Below are 21,051 nucleotides of genomic sequence, written 5' to 3'. Positions count from 1 at the left end.
CTGAGTTGCAAAGATAATAAGGGGGAGAGACAGATACGCCCCTAAAACTACCTTAGTTGATGCTCACTGAAAGCCATGCGGATTTGAAATGGCTGATACACTTTAGTTTGTAGCTAAGTTCTATCGATCCTCTCACAAGCCACAGACGTCATACCAGGAGGGATTGAGACTAAGCTATCTCCTTGGGACCTTTCGGCTAAAATACAGCTGTCTGTACTTTAGTGCAGCTGGAAGAAAATCATCAAAAAAGTATGTTTCTTGGAGCACATAAAAGCCATGTACTTGTATTATAAAGAAGCTTAGCACACACAAAGCTATTCATGACAATTTAATGATTACAATTATTTCTCTACTAGCAGAGTGAGCTTGGCAAGTAACAAGTTTGTATAGCTATAAAAGACGATGGAATCGAATTTCTCCGTGACTCTCTCCACCAACGCCAGCTACAAACCTGTGGAGGTGTTTACACAGAGAGTGTTCAAGGGAAGCACAGAGCACCTCGTCAAGTGGTGTCTCTCAGAGGACAAAAGACTCACCAACACGGCCAATTCTCTCAAGACATCTCGTGATGGACTCTGTCAAGAGTATACGGTGTGGATGAGGGAGGAGGAGATGAGTGCGTGCTGTCCACAGCTGCTCTCCATGGAGATAGTGAGGCCATCTCAGGGAGAGACCAAGCTCACAGAAGGTGAGTGCATGGCATATCGTAATAAAGATTACTAAATTATTCACACTGTAAAAGTGACATTCTTTTGTTTATTAGCCAATGCAGGAACTATAAAAATGTGTGCACACAACTAGGGAAATTCCCTGGGACTATTCCCATAACCACACACACACTAGAGCCCTCCCACGAGGAAGAGCCCCTCACTGAAATGAAGGATGACATAAACAACCTCATCTCTCGTGCTAAGAGATTGTCCACCCTCCCCTCTAGCGGCAAGATGCTCTCAAACACCCTCAACATCCTTAGTGCCTATGCCAACATCGGAGCATTAGCCAACACTTTTCGAGAGAGCGGAGCCCTCGATCTTCTTATCACTCTTTTGGCCACCAAAGATAGTACTGCCCATAAGAGTGCTGGAAACATGCTACGCTCTTTGACGACCTTTGACCTCTCTAGTCGAGCATACGTACTACTGCACCTGTCAAAGATTGACTCCTCCCAGTTAACGTCTGTACAGGGACGTCAGATGCTTCTCGATCTGTTCTCTGAGACTGCCTCCTCTGGAGAAAGTGAAGCCCTACTGAGGGGAATTACCCTACCACAGGTGGGTGTGGTCAACAAACATGATGATGTATGCGCATATCTTGCACATGATTGCAACACACCATCGTGTTGTGTCCAGCATTCCATTTTAATGACACAATGGGGTTGTCTTTGTCCTTGTAATTATTAATGCAGGGTTTCTTTTAGTGCTTGTTAGTGGGTGATTTTCCACCCGCTTGAAGCAAGAAAATTACCTACTTGCATGCTTGATTAATCTCTCTACATGTCATGTCATCAGCTGTTATCCTGTAGGCAATTGCCATATATGGATATCACAACTTTCCCCATGTAGGTCCCTGGTCGCTACGTTTTCTCACTGCTCAAGAAATACCTGAGAGTCAACTCGATGACTGCCAACTCACAAAGTAGAGACTTTGACCCTAGTAGTTTCAACTCCAAGCCCTCTGAGTTTGAGAAGTTCTTTGCTCTGGATCAGCTCGTGAGTGAACTGTTCACGTTCTTTGGCTGGTTCGAGGGCTCCATCGATCGAGAAGGAAATGAGCCAGTCAAGACTATGAAGGGCGTCTCCATCTTTGCCGGCACTCTACCAGTAGAGGAGAAGGTACGTGTGTGTGTGTGTGTGTGTGTTGTGTGTGTGTGTGTGTGTGTGTGTGCGTGTGCGTGCGCGTGCGCGTGCGTACGTGTGTGCGTGTGCGTACGTACGTGTACGTGTGTGTGTGTGTGTGTGTGTGTGTGGTGTATCAGGCAATATACGTAGCTTCTATGCACTTAAAAAAAAAGGGTTTAGGAATAATGAGTAGAAAATGTGATTATACTCTAACTGACCTGCTGTTTCGTTACTGACTTGTGTAGTAGATTTTACGATTCTCCTTAATTACTTCATCCCTATACAGTAGCAGCCAATATAAAGTACCCGTTCCGTTTACGTAGTACGTCCATAGTACGCTGGTACGTTGCAAAATAAACGCTAAAAGTACGGTCAAGATACGCTACGTACCGTTGTGTGTTTTTTTCTAATCAACCGTTGTTAAATTTTCCTTCGGCCACACCCATGCAGCTCTGCACGCGCGCAGCTAGCTAGCTAGAACTTTTGCAGCAGTTAGCTTTTAGATATTATAGCTAGCTAGCTAGCGTTTTTTAACCTTGTAGAACAGAGATAGAACTCATATAGAGACTATAGACTACAGACATCCTTTTTGATGAGAAAGTTGAAGAAGAACTTGTGAAAGGTGCGTTTTATGTCTTTGTTGTAGATCTAGAGCTAGGCTTACAGCTAGGCCCAGGCAAATTATGCTCCTTTTTCTGCCTATTACACTGCAAAAAATTTTATTTGAAACTACATTGCATAGTCGTTTTAACACTATTCTTAAACAGTTGAATCAACTTAATATTTAGTAAAATAAAAAGACAACGTTAAAATAATCAGTATATGTGGTTTTAACTTAAAATATTGTAGAATCACACAATGTCTTTTATTTCTACAATAATTTACATAGAATCTATTATTGATATCTTAAATCAAACTAACAAACTCATTTTGATTAAATTATATTTGAAACTCTATCATGCAGCATGTTAGAATACAATATATAAATTTAGATTTAACAATAATAATAATTATTTGTTCTAACACAGGCACACATATAATTATATACAATCAATATTTTTAACAATCCATTTATAATAGCATGAGTGATGTGAAATTATATACAGTCATGAACATTGTAAGGAAATGTACAAGTTTGCATAGAACCATAGATATTAGAGGACCTAGAAACTAAAATGAAATTGTGGGCGTGGCTATGCTAAGTCTAAGATTGCGCATGCTCAGTAGATCTAGAGCTGTGAAACCATGTGCTCCAAGAAAAGAGAAGACGATTACCCTTTCTATATGCTGGACATTTGCTGCTATAAATCTGACTGTGATGATACTTCTGTGAGAGGTGAGGGACAGACATGAAGTGTTCTCAACAGTATAATTATAAGACTTTAATAGGTATGACTGTGACTACACCAAGTGGATGATGATACTTTTAGTTCTGTGAGAGGTGAGGGACAGACATGAAATGTTCTCAACAGTATAATTACAAGGCTTTAATAGGTATGACTGTGACTACACCAAGTGGATGATGATACTTCTGTGAGAGGTGAGGGACAAACATAAAGTGTCTAGTTTTCTGGTGAACACCGTCACTGTCAATATACCTCTAAGCATATACTTTTTCCTACAGAAATTCCTTAAACTGGCAAGCTTGACATGCGAGAACAAACGAAACAAACAGACGAATGGATAGAAGTGGCGTCATTGTTGGATATCCTCTCGGTGATTGATAATACACGGTAATAATTAATATCAATAACAATGATGTATTTACTATTATAGGTGGACTCTGTGTGGTCAAGAGTGATCGGTCTGCTATACTTGTGAGTCCAGTATGTTACACCAAGAAGAACTATTCCTTGGGCTAATTAATTTAAAACTGTCCTTTTAATTTAACATTGTATACCATTGTCTCACTCAGTTGTTACGAACGTTTCCTATCACTATTTTTGTATTAACATGTTATTTATTGAATTGAATAATAATTGTTATACCGATTCATTTGTAAATCGTTGTTTTAGGAATTTATTTAGCTATAATGAGTCTTATTTATTATAATAAGTATTTTCTTAATGGTTGTTTTAATGTATGGCTTAAGTAGATTTGACAATAAAACACAATAGTTTTAACCTAGCAATAATAATGTTAAAACTACATTTTATACATTAATACTTATAAGTATTTTTAAATAGTTGTTATAATTATTACATAAAAGTTGAATTGACGCTTTTTGTACTTCGTTAAAGCTACATTAATAAATGTCACCTCAGTTTCAATTGTTTTGACCATTAAAAAAATTGTTAAATTGATTAATTTTTTTTGTAGTGTATGCTTTTGAGCAGTGCCCCAAATTCAGCCTATTATGCTCGTCGAAAGAACCCATTATGCCCCACATTGACGTCATAAATAATCTTTTTTCAGCAGTAGTAACAACTCTTGTTGTATTGTACATTTCAATGCAACAAGAGATAATTTCATTTGTAACATAAATGAAGACTGAAGATTCAACATAATCTTCTAGATGTAAAAGAGGCATTTAAAAGAGAAAAAACACATTCAGCAGCAGCAGAGGAACATTGCATTTGCACCAAACTGACCAAATTCAAAATTTTAACCCTATTATGCTCCAATTATGCCAGCATAATGACCTAACCTATTATGCCCCAAATTATGCCAGCATAATTTGCCAGGGCCTACTTACAGCTAGACATGGCCATAGCATAGCTAAGTAACTAGTCTAGCTACGACAGTCGAGATGACTAGGATTGTCTCTTTGTTCGTTTTCTAAAACTTTTCTGCGAAACGTACTTGCAACGTGCAATGGTAATTAGCAACGGTACGGTAAATTCAACGCTTTTAATACGGTGTCAAAACGGAAACGTTACGGACGTACTACGGACGTACTACGTAAATGGAACGGGTACTTTATATTGATTGCTATTGTAACTTCACGTACGTACATGTATAACATTACACAGCCTGCCAAAGAGAAGAAGAATCCTTACAAATCACGAGACCACTTCCTCTCTGATCGAGAGTACGGTCGTTACGTGAAGACCGTCCTGCAACCCGGCATGAAGGTTCGGGCCAGAGAGACCTACGAGTCCGTCTCCATGGGCGACTTTGGGGTATATCTACAGACAAACGATGGCACACCCCCTGCCCAGGTCACGTGGGAGGGGCTAGGGGACGCCTACTGGGTGTACTGGCATCAGGTGGACTTACTGCCCTCGGAGGACGAGAAGAAACCAGCTGACTCCAGTGAGTGGGGGCATGTGTGTGGGAAGTGGGCCGTCATAATATTAAAAATAATGATAAGTGTTGCCATGCACTGATTTAAATAATGGTACCATAGATAAATAAATCCCACAAGCACCCCGTGCTTAATGCCTTGGGGCATATTTTGCTTCGCTCTAGAGTGTAATAGAAGAGGTAATTAGGTGGAATGTATGTTACAAATTAAATGTTTGCATTTACAGTGAATTCCATACATTATCAACGAGTAATGCAAATTGAAATATGATGGGAATGGTGACATTGTATATGGGTAAAGTAAGCTCTTAAACATTTTTAGATACTAGTTTATAAGATCTACGTCGAAACTACAGGGGGAAAGTGCCTCAGAGGAGGTATACTGTGGAACTTAGTATTTTGTAAAGCAGGGTTCAGAAAAAAGGGTCGTGTACATGGTGGTAGCATTGCATTGTTTTGTGGCCTACCAGGACCTCATGAAAGAAGAAAAGGAGAAATTAGATTCTTTCAGGTATCACACACGTGGGGCTGCTTGCGCATGCGGACACAATATTAGGCGTATCTGCAAGAGGTTAAAGTTCACAGTGGCTGTTGCAGTGTGCAGCTTACTTAGCAGCTCTTTTCTCACTCTTGTAGCCAGCGCTTTAGTGCAAGACTAACTCATAGTTGAGTCGAAACTTTGTGCAAACAGATCAACAATTCTACCAACAATTCTGAAGAGACTGCAGCAGTTAGATAACTATACACGTATACATAGTACATGTATAGTACAGTAGAACCTCGCTAATCAGGACCCCTTTAATCCGAAACCTCGCAAATCCGGACAAAATGGTGAACTGAAAAAGAGGAGGGGCTGTCAGTAGAATAGAGTACTGCGCATGCGCAATGTAGCTGAATCAGCAATGATAAACTGCTCAAGGCAATGGCCACTGCAAAGAAAACGAAAGAAAGAGCTCACAAGACTCACTGTATTGGAGAGATAAAGACTATTCTAGCTAGCAGCTTCCTAGCCTCGAGACCAGAAATATACTCTATTGCATGGGTGATAGTGCACATGCGCGAACTGAGTCACCCAGAATCTAATTAAAAAAAGTGTCGTACCTCCTCTGGAGCATACCCATGCATGTGTTGAATGAGCCTCTTGTTTTATTGTAGACTTGTTTTAATGTAGACCCCAAATATAGTAATCACAATGGTAATTAATAATACAGTTTATTTGTATGTGTACACAGGAGTGCACATAATAGCTACATGTATAAGTTTGATATAGTTTCACACTTGAACATAATCGTATTCCGGTTGCTGCTCATTTCTCGTTGGGCCCAGACCATCGTTCTCATAGTAGTCAGCTTCAATATTAGTAGCATTGGTTGCACTGTACACAGGGTTTTGTTTCATTTCAATGGGTGTGTCCACAGTCTCGTATTGGTGGGTGTGGTTAGCTTCGTGGTCCGTAGTTGGTGTTTCATTCGTACCCATACTGTACACGGGATTTTGATTCATTTCCATAACTTCTGTAACTTCTTTATCTGTATGGAGTTAAAGCTATAGTGGTCAGACTAGTGCATGTGATCATAGCTTGAATTGAGCAGTGTTATATTCATAGTGTGTATTGTTGTGTATATTTTATATTTTCAATGACAATTTCTGAAGCCATTATGTAGCAAGTGCATAGCTAGTACATGTGTCTAGTGCTTCACCTTTAGTAGTGGCAGTACTGATGTCTTGATTACCACTCTTTCTGATACGGACTGTAAGTAGGAGCACGGCCATTACTAGAATGATGAACAGCAAAACTCCACCCACTCCTCCAGCGATACCACCCACTAGTCCAACATCGACTGTGTTATAGTGTATGCATGTAGTATTACCCTGAATGTCTGAAACTAACAACTCACTTGGACATTCTTAATAGCGCATGACTATGACCTCATTTGTTTCTTTACACTGTTTCACAAAGTGGCGCTTTAATTCAAACGGTGACATATGTCATATGTACACTCTGTGTAGACTATAGTATTGTATAGCACTCACCAGGTTCACAGTTACTGCCAGTGAATCCAGATAGACAGATGGTACATCTTGTGGATATATTTTGTCCAGACAGACACACTGCACAGTCACGGTTACTATCATATCCAGGCAGACAAGTGGAGCAGCTGGAGCCGAGATCACGATTACCTATGCATTCAGAGCAATTTGTGTTAGGGTCAAAGTTAGTGGCCAAGCATGTTTGACAGAGTGTTGCTGGGTCCCCTCCTGGTAGAGCACACACACTGCAGTCTGTATCAGTGAACCTGTCTGGTTGTAGGCAGAGAGAGCAGTTGGTGGCTGGATCTCTGTTGGGTAGGCAACTAGTACAGTCTGAAGTGATGTCCCAGCCTGGTAGACACTGGGTGCAGTTGGTAGAGGGATCTCTGTTGGGTAGACACTGGGTGCAGTTTGTCTGTAGGTCGTAGAGTTCCAACAAACATGATGTACAACCGTCGGAAGGATTGAAGTTTGTGTCCAAGCATGATTCACAGTTAGCGTTTGGGTCATATCTGGTGTTACATGATGAGCAAGTCGTTGCAATATCAAAGTTGGGAAGGCAGGCTTGACAGTTTATGTTTGGGTCATAGTTGGTCTGTACACAAGTGGAGCAGCCAGTAGTAATATCCAGGTTGTAGAGGCAGTCGTTGCAGGCTACAAGAGGTGAAGGGTCTAATCGGTTATCAGTACATGTTAGAGTGCCATCAGCTCGACATGTCGCCACTCGTGGATTGTTCTGAAGTGTGTTACAGCCAGGTCCACAGAAACCAGGAGAGCACTCGACTCTGAAACTCATGGTCATGTGAGATATGTTGTGGAATCCAGTGAACGTCATCTCCTCTGTGAAGTCTGCTCCAAGTTGGAGGTTGTCCAGGTCAATCAACAGACTGTCTATTATGTTTGGGAGTCCACTGTCCATGGCTTCTATGAAGAACTGTATTTGTCCCTATTTATATATTATAACACAATTAATATAGTTAGTATAATGGTATAGGTGAAATGAACATTAACTTACCGTCCACGTGTTAAAATTTGTTCTTGAGACAGGCAGAGGATTGGGTGTTACTCCCAGTAGTGCTGTTGGACCTTGACCGAATGTTGTGCTCATTTCACTGAATGGGCAAGTGCTGGGGGACATTGTGCAGTCTGTGAAGCTGTACCCCATGCTGGGTCTTGTCTCCAGTGATGCACCGAATGGTCTGATGGTCCAACGGAACCTGGTGTCACATCTCTCCTCTCCTGTGTTGGTGCAGTTGCCAGATATGAATGGTAGCTCATCACAGCACACTGGTACTAACTGGTCAGCACTTGCTACATCACTCAGTCTAGTCAGATATTCAGCACACAGTCCGGTTGGGTTGGTGTAGTTGACCAAGTTAACTCTCAGTATGAACTCACCTCCCACCTGTAGTGATAATAGTTGGTGTATGTAGCTAGTGGCCTTCTAGTTCAATACGTAAATAAATAATGCCCTACATTAAATGTTACTCATAACTCACTGATGTGAAACTTGTACACACACAGACTGCCAAACTCCAAAGTAGTACAATCGTAGTCTTCATGTTGAGCCTTGCCTGAGGCGTAGCATGTGTCGACCTTTCAGTTATGTCATACACTAATCACGTGACACCATTAACCACGAATGTTTGCACTAGAGGTGCTTTACCATCTGTTGTGTTAGGATTAGGGTTAGTTTATTGCACAGTTCACTGCACAAGTGAAAATGAATCCTGCAAAAAACACATAAAATTCCTTTGATAGTCTAACATCTATAAGCCTAGGAGTTGTGTTATTTTGTCTAGAGGTACCGACCACCACCGACCAGTATTGACATGTGGTTGTGATTGGCCCATTAGGTTATTTTAGTGTGTCTTTACTCAGAGGAGGAATGCCAGGGTCAAATTAAAACACCACGTGGCCCTATGTTTTACATGTAAAACTGAGCTTACCCTCGCGCCCCTGAGTTTATACACCACCAATAGCTTAATCCTCTTTATAACTCACAACAGAAATCAGTTGAGCTATCGCGCCCCAGAGGAATCAGCTTGAGAGAGGAGATCCAGGATTTAATTGCAACCTTTGACCTTTTATTGCATTCTTCGAAACCACAAGATATGGAAATTAGCCTTCTGTGGCTATAGGGTATAAATTTTGATGTACTGGCTTGCTGCACTGGATAGATCTAGGTATAGTAAGCTTTCCAAGCAGGCACATAAAGAACAGAAGCGCTAAGTTGATATATGCAGTAAAGGTCAAGAACCCAGAACAAGAATGTTTAATCCTTCATTAAACGTGACCCTATTGACCCTGGCGTTCCTCCTCTGGTCTTTACTAATAGAGCAATTGTTACATCATTGTGTGATCATAGCAACTACTTATCACACAAGGTCTTGCAGATTATGTGTTAAAATTAAAGTTTTTTGAGTCTGCGTCTGCTTTTGACAATGAAATTATGGCCTAGTTCCAAATTTGAGATTTGAGCTACCATCTGAATGGGCTCCTTCCAACCTTTCAAAAAATCAGAACATCGGCCATCTGAACCCTATTTACAGAACCAATTCTCATAATGAAGGTGATCTAGCGCTTAATAGAGCAGTACAATTGTTGTACAGTAGACTCTCGCTATTCCGGCTCTCTGAAGTACGGCCACCTCGATATACCGGCCATTTGGTTTGGCACGGAATGCTACCTCTATGTTTACGGCACAAAACTTACCCTGAAGTACGGCTACTCGCTATTCCGTTTACCGGCCAGTGCTGGCTGTCCCAAATAACGTTTTCAATGTAATTTTATATGTGTATTACGGCCGGATATGATGTTTTGGGTGTGGTTTAGTAAATAAAATTGGATTACACTTAAATAGAGAGCAGAACGATTCATTATCTTTCATTATCCTCGAGACAAGAACTGCAAATCAGTGATTAGATTCGAGGTAAGATCGTTTTTAAACCGCGGCTAATTATCTGAAGTACGGCCACCTCGCTATTCCGGCCAAGCTGCATGGTCCCAAGGGTGGCCGGATTAACGAGAGTCTACTGTATTAGCACTCAATACAATTTACATATCGCAAGTGTCTAGCTAGTATAGATTGTTCATGAGAGTGATCTGACTCTCAGTTTGGTTGCCATGATCTGCTGCTACGTTACTGTACACTATAGATTAGGGTTCATCTCAATACCACCAGTGTGGTGCGCTGTCTCGTGTCAGGAGTGCCCGGTCTCACTCCATTCACTGTATTCTCTACCACCTCAATGTTCGCTGGGTCTGTGTGGGAGGGGATATTCAGTACATGTATTTCTTGTACATTTAGTATTTGAAATTTGTTATGAAGTATCGTGCCTGTAAGCTTATGTGAACTAAAGTCTGTTTGTGTTGAGTTTGCATGACCTTCATTTTATTATGTAGTCATAATGTTGTCATAATACATGTACTTCTTTCTTAGGGGCTTAATTTTCGTAGGTCAGCAATGCCACACAAAAATTATTCCATGAAAATTGTTCGCTATAACGTGCATAAAATTGAAGGTGTGGCTGGGGAGTGCTTCTGTAAGCAGTCAACTCACGAACTTTATTCAACGAAATGCTTTTAGAGGCCATTCCACAAAATTAAGTGCCTTGAAAATGTTGCGCTATATACGGTAATCATGGTAATCACAATAAATTAATGGTAATAATACGGTACAAGTGTTCATTCTTGTGTCTGTACAGGGTGTCATACAGGGGGGGGAAGGGGGATATCTCCCCTCTAACTCCAATTCTCCCCCCCCTCCCTAAAATTTGCATTCAGGTACTAGTTTGGGTCCATAGCTGGCAATTTTACATACTAACAGGGTAACATTTTCTAGTTACTTTTCTTATTTCCCCCCTCTACTTCCGAATCCTGTATGACACCCTGCTGTGTACATAATAGCTATACGCATGTAGTTTCACACTCGTATAGCGGGTATATTTCGAGGGTATAAACTTTTGCGGATTGACCGTTAGAAAGGTTTTCGCGGATTTAATTTTCGTGGAATAGCAGCCTTTCTGCAGCATGCATGCATGCGATACTAAATTTGTGGGTATAAATGTTACAGTAGATGCTTGATCAGCGAAAACCACGAACATTTTTTACCTTCGAAATATACCCGCTATACGGTAATGAACTGAACTAGCTATTGCACATCAGCAGTTTCCTGATGTCCCAGAGCATACTCATGTTGAACGTAGACCCCCAGTATATAATATAGCCAATAATTATAGTAATCATAATGACAGTTAACGTGTTTGTTCTCGTGTCTGTGTACATAGCTCAAGGTTGTGAATGTAGTTTCACACTTGAATATAATCGTATTCCGGTTGCTGCTCATTTCTTGTTCGGCCCAGACCATCGTTCTCATAGTAGTCAGCTTCAATATTAGTACCATTGGTTGCACTGTACACAGGGTTCTGATTAATTTCAATGGGTGTGTCCACAGTCTCGTACTGATGGGTGTGGTTAGCTTCATGGTCCGTAGTTGGTGTTTCAGTTGTACCCATACTGTACACGGGATTTTGATTCATTTCCATAACTTCTATAACTTCTTTATCTGTATGGAGTTAAAGCTATAGTGGTCAGACTAGTACATGTGGTCATAGCTTTAATTGAGCAGTGCTATAGTCATAGTGTGTTAATTGTTGCGTGTATTTTCAATGACCATTTCTGAAGCCTTTATGTAGCAAGTACATAGCTAGTGCATGTGTCTAGTGCTTCACCTGTAGTAGTGGCAGTACTGATGTCTTGGTTACCACTCTTTCTGATACGGACTGTAAGTAGGATGAGGAGCACGGCCATTACTAGAATGATGAGCAACAAAACTCCACCCACTCCTCCAGCGATACTACCCACCACTCCCACACTTAGTGAAGAGTCTGTAATTAGTACTATAGTGTATGCATGTAGCAATATCATGAATGTCTGAATTATAGCTTCACTCAAATAATATAAGCACCACTTGACAGTTCGCCCTTATAGTAACATGACTTCATTTGTTGTTTATACCGTCTCACAAAGTGACGCTTTAATTTAGACGGTTACATAAGTATACACTCTGTGTAGACTATAGTATTGTATAGCACTCACCAGGTTCACAGTTACTGCCAGTGAATCCAGACAGACAGGTGGTACATCTTGTGGATATGTTTCGTCCAGATAGACACACTGCACAGTCACGGATAATATCATAGCCAAACAGACAGCTTGAGCATTTAATGTTCAGATCGTAGTTAGCCACACACTCAGTGCAGGTAGGATTGAAGTTATCCAAGCATGTTTGACAAAGTGTTGCTGGGTCCCCTCCTGGTAGAGCACACACACTGCAGTCTGTATCAGTGAACCTGTCTGGTTGTAGGCAGAGGGAGCAGTTGGTGACTGGGTCTCTGTTGGGTAGGCAACTAGTACAGTCCGAGGTGATGTCCCAGCCTGGTAAACACTGGATGCAGTTGGTAGAGGGATCTCTGTTGGGTAGACACTGTGTGCAGTTTGTCTGTAAATCATAGAATTCCAATAAACATGATGTACAACCATCGGAAGGATTGAAGTTTACGTCGACACATGATGCACAGTTGGTCAATGGATCATATCTTGTACCTATAATGCATGTAGAGCAATTTGTATCAGGATCATAGTTTGTGTTGATACATGTTGAGCAGCTTTTGTCAATATCGTATCCAGGAAGGCAGGCTGTGCAATTGGTGGCTGGGTCATAGTTGGTCTGTACACAAGTGGAACAGCCAGTAGTAATATCCAGGTTGTAGAGGCAGTCGTTGCAGGCTACAAGAGGGGAAGGGTCTAATCGATTATCGGTACACGTTGCAGTGCCATCAGCTTGACATGTCGCCACTCGTAGATTGTTCTGAGGTGTGCTACAGTCAGGTCCACAGAAACCAGGAGAGCACTCGACTCTGAAACTCATGGTCATGTGAGATATGTTGTGGAATCCAGTAAACGTCATCTCCTCTGTGAAGTCTGCTCCAAGTTGGAGGTTGTCCAGGTCAATCAACAGACTATCTATTATGTTTGGGAGTCCACTATCAATGGCTTCAATGAAGAACTGTAGCCATCCCTATATAGGAGCAGGTAAAAAATGGCGAAAAACATACCATAGACAAACTTACCGTCCACGTGGTAAAATCTGTTTTTGAAACAGGTAGAGGATTGGGTGTTACTCCCAGTAGTGCTGTTAGACCTTGACCGAATGTTGTGCCCATTTCACTGAATGGGCAAGTGCTGGAAGACATTGAACAGTCTGTGAAGAAGTAGGGAGGGTTTTCAGCATTGAGTATAGGAACAGGTCTTGTCTCTAGTGATGCACCGAATCGTCTGATGGTCCAACGGAACCTGGTGTCACATCTCCCCTCTCCTGTGTTGTCACAGTTAGTGTTTCTGAATGGTTGATCATCACAGCACACTGGTGGTGGTAGCTGGTCAGCACTTGCTACATCACTCAGTGGAATAGCACATTCAGCACACAGTCCGGTTGGGTTGGTGTAGTTGATAAAATTGACTGTTAATACAAAATCAGCTTTCACCTGTAGTGATAATTAATAGTTTGTATATAGCTAGTGGCCTTTTAGTTCAGTATGCAAATAAATCCTGTTATATACTCATAACTCACTGATGGGAAGCTTGTACACACACAGACTGCCAAACTCCAAAGTAGTACAATCGTAGCCTTCATGTTGAGCCTAGCCTGAGGCATAGCATGTGTTGACCTTTCAGTTTTGTCATCCTAATCACGTGACACATCACTAACCACAAATATAGAGGTGCTTTTACCGTCATAGTGTTAGGATTAGGGTTTCAATTCATTACACAGCAGGGTTTCATCTAGGATTTAAAGTTTGGCGCGAAAATTTGGAGGCCACGCCCCCTATATTGTTTGTTGTTGGTTCCTATTAGCGATGTACTCCTAGCAATGTGCATTGACAGGCAACTCCATGTAACTTACGTACGCTGGTTTGTAATTGTACAACACTAGTTGGGCGGAGTCCAACCAACTGCGTGGGGTTGGGCACCACTCCAATCTGGGTTTTGTTCCACTGGTGCTTAGCTTTAGGGTGTGGCTAAGCATGAATATGATTAATCCCAAGTGGGCGGTAACCTCAAAGCTCAGTTAGAATGCTACTGCAGGAGTCACTTTTGCATGCCACTAGCTCTAACTGACCTGGCGTTCCTGGATCAAGCTGGCTTGTCTACTATTGTTGCATTTTGATTTGACTAAAGAGTTACTGACTCGTTCATTCTCGAGCCACACCTTCAGCACTTTAACTCTGCAATCTGATTGTGCTGCAAATTTTCTGCAGTGGAACAAAACCCAGATTGGAGTGGTGCCCAACCCCACGCAGTTGGTTGGACTCCACCCAACTAATACAACACTAGAAACCACATGTACCAAAAGCAGATTTGTGGTAAAATCATCCTCTAGCAAAAGACTTGTCTAGATCCTATTTTCCCCTTTCTTTTGAGCTCCCCCCCGGCCGGCCACCCCCCCCCCTCCCCCCCACTAGATAAAACCCTGCACAGTATATATACTTCACAAGTAAAAATGAATGAAACACACAAAACTCCTTTGATGTCTATTGACCCTGTTATTCGTTTGTCTGAAAGTGGTTAGTATACCGAACACCACCGACCAGTATTGACAGGTGGTTGTGATTGGCCCATTAGGTGCTTTTAGTTTGTCTTTACTAATAGCGTAATAATAATTATGTGCAATTGTGTGAATCATATAGAATACAGAGCATGCAGCTATACACACTGATATTTATCTATTAATGCGTGAGCATAACTGCCTAGTTCCAAAATTTGGGATTTGTGCATAACATCTGAACGGTCTCCTTCTAAGCTTTCTGAAAATCGGTCACCAGTAATCTATATTTACAGAATCAATTCTAGTGCACGCACGCACACACACACACACACAAGCCTGTCACAATAGAGGCCCACCACTTTCATAATGAAGGGGACCTAGCGTTAAATAGAGCAGTGCATTGCATAATACTTCTTTTATGGTTGTGTGTTTTTGTTCTGGCACTCGATCTTTTCAATAACAATTTCTGGAGCCAGTACATGTACACATCGCAAGTATAGCTATATGTAGTGTAGATTGTCCATGAGGGTGGTCTCCATTTTGCTCAGTTTGGTTGCCATGGTCTGCTGCTATGTTACTGTACACTAGATTAGGCTTCAGCTCAATACCACCAGTTGTGGTGCGCTGTCTCGTGTCAGGAGTGCCCACTCCATACACTGTATTCTCTACCACCTCAATGTCCGCTGGGTCTGTGTGGGAGTGGATATTCAGTACATGTATTTGAATTTGTTGTAAATAATATCATGTGTGTAAGTTTGCGTTGAGGACTAAACTAGCTATTGTACGTTAGCAGTTTTCTGATGTCCCAGAACATACCCATGTGTTGAATGAGCCTCTTGTTTATATATAGACTCCCAGTATAGTCAATGATTAATAGTAAAATCGTAAGTAATAATTATATTATACGTGTTTAATTTTTGTGTCTGTATGTGTACATTATTGCTATAAGGTGTTTGTTGTACTTTCACACTTGAATATAATCGTATTCCAGTTGCTGATCATTTCTTGTTGGGCCCAGACCACCGTTCTCATAGTAGTCAGCTTCAATATTAGTAGCATTGGTTGCACTGTACACAGGGTTCTGATTCATTTCAATGGGTGTGTCCACAGTCTCGTACTGGTGGGTGTGGTTAGCTTCATGGTCCATAGTTGGTGTTTCAGTTGTACTCATACTGTACACGGGATTTTGATTCATTTCCATGACTTCTGTAACTTCTTTATCTGTAGTTAAAGCTATAGTGGTCAGACTAGTATACGTGATCATTATGGTGTGTAATCAGTGCCAAAATAGGAATGCAAAAATTAGAAGCAGAAGTTCACAAAATTATGACCACAACCCACAAAACTGTAACCACAACTGACAAAACTGTAACCACAACTCAAAAAATGGGTGCATCAATGAAACTGGATGCACGGGCAGTGATAGCTGTGGGCTTGAAATGGGAAAGTACATAGGAAAAATGATTGGAATTGATTCAGTTACATGGAATGGAGACTTCGGGCACATCAGAGGATGTAAGACACACTTAACCTTTGGTGACCTTTTAAAAGGAGGCTATAAAAAGAAAAGAGAAGATGGATGTTTCACGGGTGCTGATGCCACGGTGGAGGTGCCAAAGCTAATAACATAATACACACATTAGCATGCAAACTCAGAGAGTGGGTAATGATCGACCATTACTGTTGTTAAAAACGATCTATGCCAAAAGTTCAAGTATGGCTGCATCAACGTTACACAATCATATTGATACACAAAATTCTAAAGCTAAAGATCTACACCCTTTAGACAAGAATCAGTACCAAAACCATCTAGAGGGTCAACAGAATTAGCTAACTGTTGGAATAGTTTATCGGAAAGCGGGCACAAACTGGGGGAACAGTGGCTCTGTTACGTACACTAGGTGAACAAGAGCTTTTCCCCCTGATGGATAAAATGTTTATCTTCTCTTTTTTTATAGCCTCTGTATAATTATTGACAACTGTAATGTTAATTGAAAGGTCACCAAAGGTTAAGTGTGTCCTACATCCTCTTATATTTTCAATGACAATTTCTGAAGCCTTTATGTAGCAAGTGCATAGCTAGTTCATGTGTCTAGTGCTTCACCTGTAGTAGTGGCAGTACTGATGTCTTGGTTACCACTCTTTCTGATACTGACTGTAAGTAGGAGCACGGCCATTACTAGAATGATGAGCAGCAAAACTCCACCCACTCCTCCAGCGATACCACCCACCACTCCCACACTGAGTGAAGAGTCTGTAGTAGAAATAAGTACACTTTATGTTGACTATACAATATTATTGTATAGCACTCACCAGGTTCACAGTTACTTCCAGTGAATCCAGACAGACAGGTGGTACATCTTGTGGATATTTTTCGTCCAGATAAACACACTGTACAGTCACGGTTACTATCATACCCGGGCAGACAGGTGGTACATCTTGTGGATATGTTTCGTCCAAATAGACAAGACGTGCAGTTGGTGGTTAGATTGTAGTTATCCACACACTCAGTACAGCTTGTATTAGGGTCAAAGTTGTCATAGCAAGTTAGAGTGCCATCAGCTTGACATGTCACCATTCGTGGGTTGTTCTGAGATGTGGTGGTACAGTCAGATCCACAGAAACCATGCGAGCACTCGACTCTGAAACTCATGGTCATGTTAGATATGTTGTGGTATCCAGTGAACGTCATCTCCTCTGTGAAGTCTGCTCCAAGTTGGAGGTTGTCCAGGTCAATCAACAGACTGTCTATTATGTTCGGGAGTCCACTGTCCACAGCTTCTATGAAGAACTGTGTTTGTTCCTGAAGAAATCATAATTACACTATTATCCCTCAATGACTAAGTAACCTACTGTCCACACTGTGCTTGACATCACTGGTAGAGGGTTGGCTGCTACACCCAGGAAACCTAGTGGGCCTTGGGGAAATGTTGTGCTCACTTGGGGGAATGGGCAAACAGAGTTGGGTGAGGTTGGACAGTTTGTGAAGAAGTAATTAGAAGGATTGCCAGGATTGGATGCAGCACTGGGTCTTGTCTCCAGTGATGCAGCGAATGGTCTGATGTTCCAACGGAACCTGGTGTCACAACTCTCCTCTCCTGTGTTGTCACAGTTGGTGTTTCTGAGTGGCCGATCATCACAGCACACTGGGAATAGCTGGTCAGCACTTGCCACATCACTCAGTGGAACAGCACATTCAGCACACAGTCCGGTTGGGTTGGTGTAGTTGATAAAATTGACTGTTAATACAAAATCAGCTCTCACCTGTGTAATAATTAATTAACTGTGCTTCTTAAAGCTTTTACAATTTTAACTCACTGTGGTGAAACTTGCACACACACTGACTGCCACACTCCAAAACAAAGCAAATTTGATCTTCATGTTGTTCCTAGCTACATGCTCAGTACAGTGTCCTATAACTAATCATGTGACATCACTAAGGACACAACAGTGATGGTTAGCATTCATAACTGTATAGGTTTCTTTTGTTAGTCTGTTTTATACAGAAGACTACGCTATACTGTATCATAGTGGTTGTGATTGGAATACTAGTGCTTAATGTGTCGTATTGATAACATATTTCAAGATACCATATATAGTCATACACATAGATTCTTCATATAATACCGTATAGCGGGTAATTTTCGGGGGACAAAATATTTGTGATTCAGCAATATTGAGACATTTCGTGGGTAATATTTTCGTGGTTGCTGCTTGCACTGCAGGTAAAGGTAGGCAAGGTCGCTTCATTCGTGGGTAAAATATTCGTGGTCAGACCTCCAACCACGAAAACCACGAATATTTTACCCCACGAAAATTACACGCTATACGTACGGTAGTGGTCTCCATTTTGCTCAGTTTGGTTGCCATGGTCTGCTGCTATGTTACTGTACACTAGATTAGGCTTCAGCTCAATACCACCAGTTGTGGTGCGCTGTCTCGTGTCAGGAGTGCCCGGTCTCACTCCATTCACTGTATTCTCTACCATCTTAATGTTCTCTGGGAGTGGATATTCAGTTCATGTATTTCGTGTAAATTTAAGTATTGTGCCTGTAAGCTTATGTGAACTAAAGTCTATTTATGTCTAAGTTTGCATGACCTTCATTTTATTATGTTGTCATAATACATGTACTTCTTTCCTGGCTTAATTTTCGTGGGTCAGCAATGCCACACAACAATTATTCCACGAAAATTGTTCGAATTATCTGCTATAACGTGCATAAGATTGAAGGTGTGGCTGTGGAGTGGTGCTCTGTAAGTAGTCAACCCACGAAATTTATTCAACAAAATCCTTTTAGAGGCCATTCCACAAAATTAAGTGCCTCGAAAATGTTGCGCTATATACGGTAATTGTGGTAATCACAATAAATTAATGGTAATAATACGGTACACGTGTTCATTCTTGTGTCTGTGTACATAATAGCTATACGTTGTTTTATGCATGCAGTTTCACACTTGCACACTTTGTAGCGGGTATATTTTGAGGTATAAACTTTCGCAGATTGAAAGGTTTTTGTGGTTTTAATTTTCGCGGAATATCAGCCTTTCTGTAGCATGCATGCATGCCATACTAAATTCGTGGGTATACGGTAGATGCTTGATCAATAAAATCGCAAAACAGTATAAATAATAGTTAGACACTGTTTAGGAAGTTTCTACATGATTTAGAAGCCCAAAGGGCTGGTTGTTGTATCCCGAACGCAGTGAGGGTTCTACTAGCCCTGAGGACTTCTAAATCATGTGGAAACTTCCTAAACAGTGTCTAAGCATTTTAGATCATAGCAACCATGAGTATTTAGCCAATCAGATTTGAATGTTCTCATCTAATCTTTGCTACATGATTTTCTAAGTAAAGTACATGATTTTCTATTGAAGTACATGATTTTCTAAATTGGATAGAACATTTCCTCTAACCAATCAGATTGCAGTATTTATGAGAAACATGATCTAATTATAGTAAATACACACAATCCTTGCTAGAACGCATAGTTAGGTCAAATCCTCTGCTCATTCGCGATGGTTTTTCACCAGCAAATATTCTAGTAATACGTTATTCTGAAAGCTTAGAGAGGTCTTTCAGATGATTAGCCTCCTTCACCGGCCTTCATAGAAAAGAAGGCCTGCTTGCGCATGCACAAAATTATTGGATATTTTTTCCCATAAAATTCTGGTTTCATCAGAAAATATCCTAAAAGTCATACACAGAGCTAGAGACAGAGCTGTGTAGGTCTGTTGTACAGCTACATGTATGTACAGCAATTTTCTTCTGATAGAATCAGTAGCAGTAGTATAGTAGACTTTCACCAAAGTCCTTCGGCATTGATCGTTTTTAACAACAATCATGGTCGATCATTACCCACTCTTTGAGTTTGCTTGCAGCAAAATTAATTAATGCAAAAATGTTCATCGTGTGTATAAAAGCAGCTTTATGTTATGTAGCTTTAGCATCTCCACCGAGGCATCAGCACCTGCGGTGCTTTCATTCATATAGGGAACATGTGTACAGTATCTCTGTATAGGTTAGTTGAAAGATCGCACATTGACCTTAGCAAACGTGCCACTTAAACATTTGATATTCTCACTATTTCAGGTGGTTGAAGATGGCTAAGAGTTCTTTGCACGACGGCAGCAGGTGACTCTGTTCTCAGCACCCAACTACTGTGGTGACAATGACAACGCGGGAGGGATGACGAGTGTGGACTCCAGCCTCATGTTCTTTCCAGGTGAGTGCATGAGCTTAAATTATTTATTGGGCTTTTTGCCAGTTAAATACACAACTGTACTGTAAAAAATCGATTCTACGCAGGTCATCTCTTTTATAATACAGCCAGGTTAATGGAGGTCCCATAATGTAACCTACTAGAGTGGTTGGCTTAGGGTCGATCCAATCAGTGAATTGAAGCTTTCTTATTTGTGCACCTCGTTCAAAATAAATTTTTATGGGTGAATGCACGTGCGTATGATTTCCATAAAAACGTACAGGATTCAAGACCAAGACTAATCAGTCTCTCTTTCTCTATTCTCTGCAGATTTTGAAGCCTTCTGAGAAGAAAGCCAAATATCAGTACTCTGACCTGAATTCGGGTCGACCCATCACCACCAAAGCAGCCTCTAATAAAACCTAGGATCACCTCCAAATAACGCATGCCCCATAGTGTTCAATGACATACATAATGTACTGTGACGTTCATAAGTAGTAGACTATGTAGTATTATTATAAATGCTCCTTCTGCGATATATTTTTTGTCCTGTTTTTTACTACACAAATTGTGGACTGCTCCCTGTTATCTTATAATATTGATGGATGTCTCTCTAATAATTATCATG

At 41.0% G+C, this 21,051-nt stretch overlaps 4 protein-coding genes across 15 annotated transcripts; 1 reads left to right on the top strand and 3 right to left on the bottom strand.

The window, feature by feature from the left end:
- The first annotated feature begins 44 nt into the window (after positions 1-44).
- LOC135348867 (cullin-9-like) lies at positions 45-20,904 on the top strand. 11 transcript variants are annotated; one of them, XM_064547235.1, is made up of 8 exons: positions 45-249; positions 360-688; positions 844-1,271; positions 1,563-1,832; positions 4,811-5,093; positions 20,315-20,361; positions 20,393-20,447; positions 20,754-20,903. In XM_064547235.1, the coding sequence occupies exons 2-6, from the start codon at positions 403-405 to the stop codon at positions 20,320-20,322; spliced, it is 1,275 nt and encodes a 424-aa protein (XP_064403305.1). In that variant the 5' UTR covers positions 45-249; positions 360-402; the 3' UTR covers positions 20,323-20,361; positions 20,393-20,447; positions 20,754-20,903. The 11 variants fall into 11 exon arrangements, with proteins under 11 accessions (XP_064403305.1, XP_064403304.1, XP_064403303.1 ...); XM_064547236.1 differs by lacking the exons at positions 4,811-5,093; positions 20,315-20,361; positions 20,393-20,447; positions 20,754-20,903 and adding exons at positions 3,228-3,279; positions 3,333-3,378; positions 3,463-3,554; positions 3,615-3,833 and having other exon boundaries at positions 46-249; positions 1,563-3,174; XM_064547238.1 differs by lacking the exons at positions 4,811-5,093; positions 20,315-20,361; positions 20,393-20,447; positions 20,754-20,903 and adding exons at positions 3,228-3,279; positions 3,333-3,378; positions 3,463-3,571; positions 3,635-3,833 and having other exon boundaries at positions 46-249; positions 1,563-3,174.
- Positions 6,242-8,733, bottom strand: LOC135348816 (uncharacterized). Its single transcript, XM_064547170.1, has 5 exons — positions 8,615-8,733; positions 8,131-8,520; positions 7,119-8,061; positions 6,785-6,925; positions 6,242-6,613 (listed from the first exon to the last, which is right to left on the bottom strand). The coding sequence occupies exons 1-5, from the start codon at positions 8,675-8,677 to the stop codon at positions 6,357-6,359; spliced, it is 1,794 nt and encodes a 597-aa protein (XP_064403240.1). The 5' UTR covers positions 8,678-8,733; the 3' UTR covers positions 6,242-6,356.
- Positions 11,298-13,880, bottom strand: LOC135348810 (multiple epidermal growth factor-like domains protein 10). 2 transcript variants are annotated; one of them, XM_064547165.1, is made up of 5 exons: positions 13,750-13,880; positions 13,250-13,663; positions 12,216-13,197; positions 11,849-12,004; positions 11,298-11,682 (listed from the first exon to the last, which is right to left on the bottom strand). In XM_064547165.1, exons 1-5 carry the CDS (start codon positions 13,831-13,833, stop codon positions 11,426-11,428), a joined length of 1,893 nt encoding a protein of 630 aa, XP_064403235.1. In that variant the 5' UTR covers positions 13,834-13,880; the 3' UTR covers positions 11,298-11,425. The 2 variants fall into 2 exon arrangements, with proteins under 2 accessions (XP_064403235.1, XP_064403234.1); XM_064547164.1 differs by having other exon boundaries at positions 11,299-11,682; positions 11,849-12,016.
- LOC135348863 (uncharacterized) lies at positions 15,563-18,270 on the bottom strand. Its single transcript, XM_064547226.1, has 5 exons — positions 18,043-18,270; positions 17,578-17,988; positions 17,038-17,527; positions 16,829-16,978; positions 15,563-15,945 (listed from the first exon to the last, which is right to left on the bottom strand). The coding sequence occupies exons 1-5, from the start codon at positions 18,103-18,105 to the stop codon at positions 15,689-15,691; spliced, it is 1,371 nt and encodes a 456-aa protein (XP_064403296.1). The 5' UTR covers positions 18,106-18,270; the 3' UTR covers positions 15,563-15,688.
- Positions 20,905-21,051: the final 147 nt, after the last annotated feature.

The sequence above is a fragment of the Halichondria panicea genome, chromosome 15 (genome assembly GCF_963675165.1).
Source record: "Halichondria panicea chromosome 15, odHalPani1.1, whole genome shotgun sequence".
Lineage (NCBI taxonomy): Eukaryota > Metazoa > Porifera > Demospongiae > Suberitida > Halichondriidae > Halichondria > Halichondria panicea.
This window is presented reverse-complemented; position numbering and strand designations above follow the sequence as displayed.

Excerpts from the sequence above, each read along its gene's own strand:
- LOC135348863 (XM_064547226.1), bottom strand. The coding sequence starts at position 18,105 with ATGAAGATCAAATTTGCTTTGTTTTGGAGTGTGGCAGTCAGTGTGTGT. Across the intron at positions 16,979-17,037 it reads TGGAAGTAACTGTGAACCTG|ACTCTTCACTCAGTGTGGGA; the intron begins GTGAGTGCTATA and ends TTTCTACTACAG. Across the intron at positions 15,946-16,828 it reads CAGTACTGCCACTACTACAG|ATAAAGAAGTTACAGAAGTC; the intron begins GTGAAGCACTAG and ends CTTTAACTACAG.
- LOC135348810 (XM_064547164.1), bottom strand. The coding sequence starts at position 13,833 with ATGCCTCAGGCTAGGCTCAACATGAAGGCTACGATTGTACTACTTTGG. Across the intron at positions 13,664-13,749 it reads TGTGTACAAGCTTCCCATCA|GTGAAAGCTGATTTTGTATT; the intron begins GTGAGTTATGAG and ends TTATCACTACAG. Across the intron at positions 11,683-11,848 it reads CAGTACTGCCACTACTACAG|ATAAAGAAGTTATAGAAGTT; the intron begins GTGAAGCACTAG and ends AACTCCATACAG.
- LOC135348816 (XM_064547170.1), bottom strand. The coding sequence starts at position 8,677 with ATGAAGACTACGATTGTACTACTTTGGAGTTTGGCAGTCTGTGTGTGT. Across the intron at positions 8,521-8,614 it reads TGTGTACAAGTTTCACATCA|GTGGGAGGTGAGTTCATACT; the intron begins GTGAGTTATGAG and ends TTATCACTACAG. Across the intron at positions 6,926-7,118 it reads TGGCAGTAACTGTGAACCTG|TCGATGTTGGACTAGTGGGT; the intron begins GTGAGTGCTATA and ends ACTATAACACAG.
- LOC135348867 (XM_064547234.1), top strand. The coding sequence starts at position 403 with ATGGAATCGAATTTCTCCGTGACTCTCTCCACCAACGCCAGCTACAAA. Across the intron at positions 689-843 it reads AGAGACCAAGCTCACAGAAG|AGCCCTCCCACGAGGAAGAG; the intron begins GTGAGTGCATGG and ends CACACACACTAG. Across the intron at positions 1,833-4,810 it reads CTCTACCAGTAGAGGAGAAG|CCTGCCAAAGAGAAGAAGAA; the intron begins GTACGTGTGTGT and ends AACATTACACAG.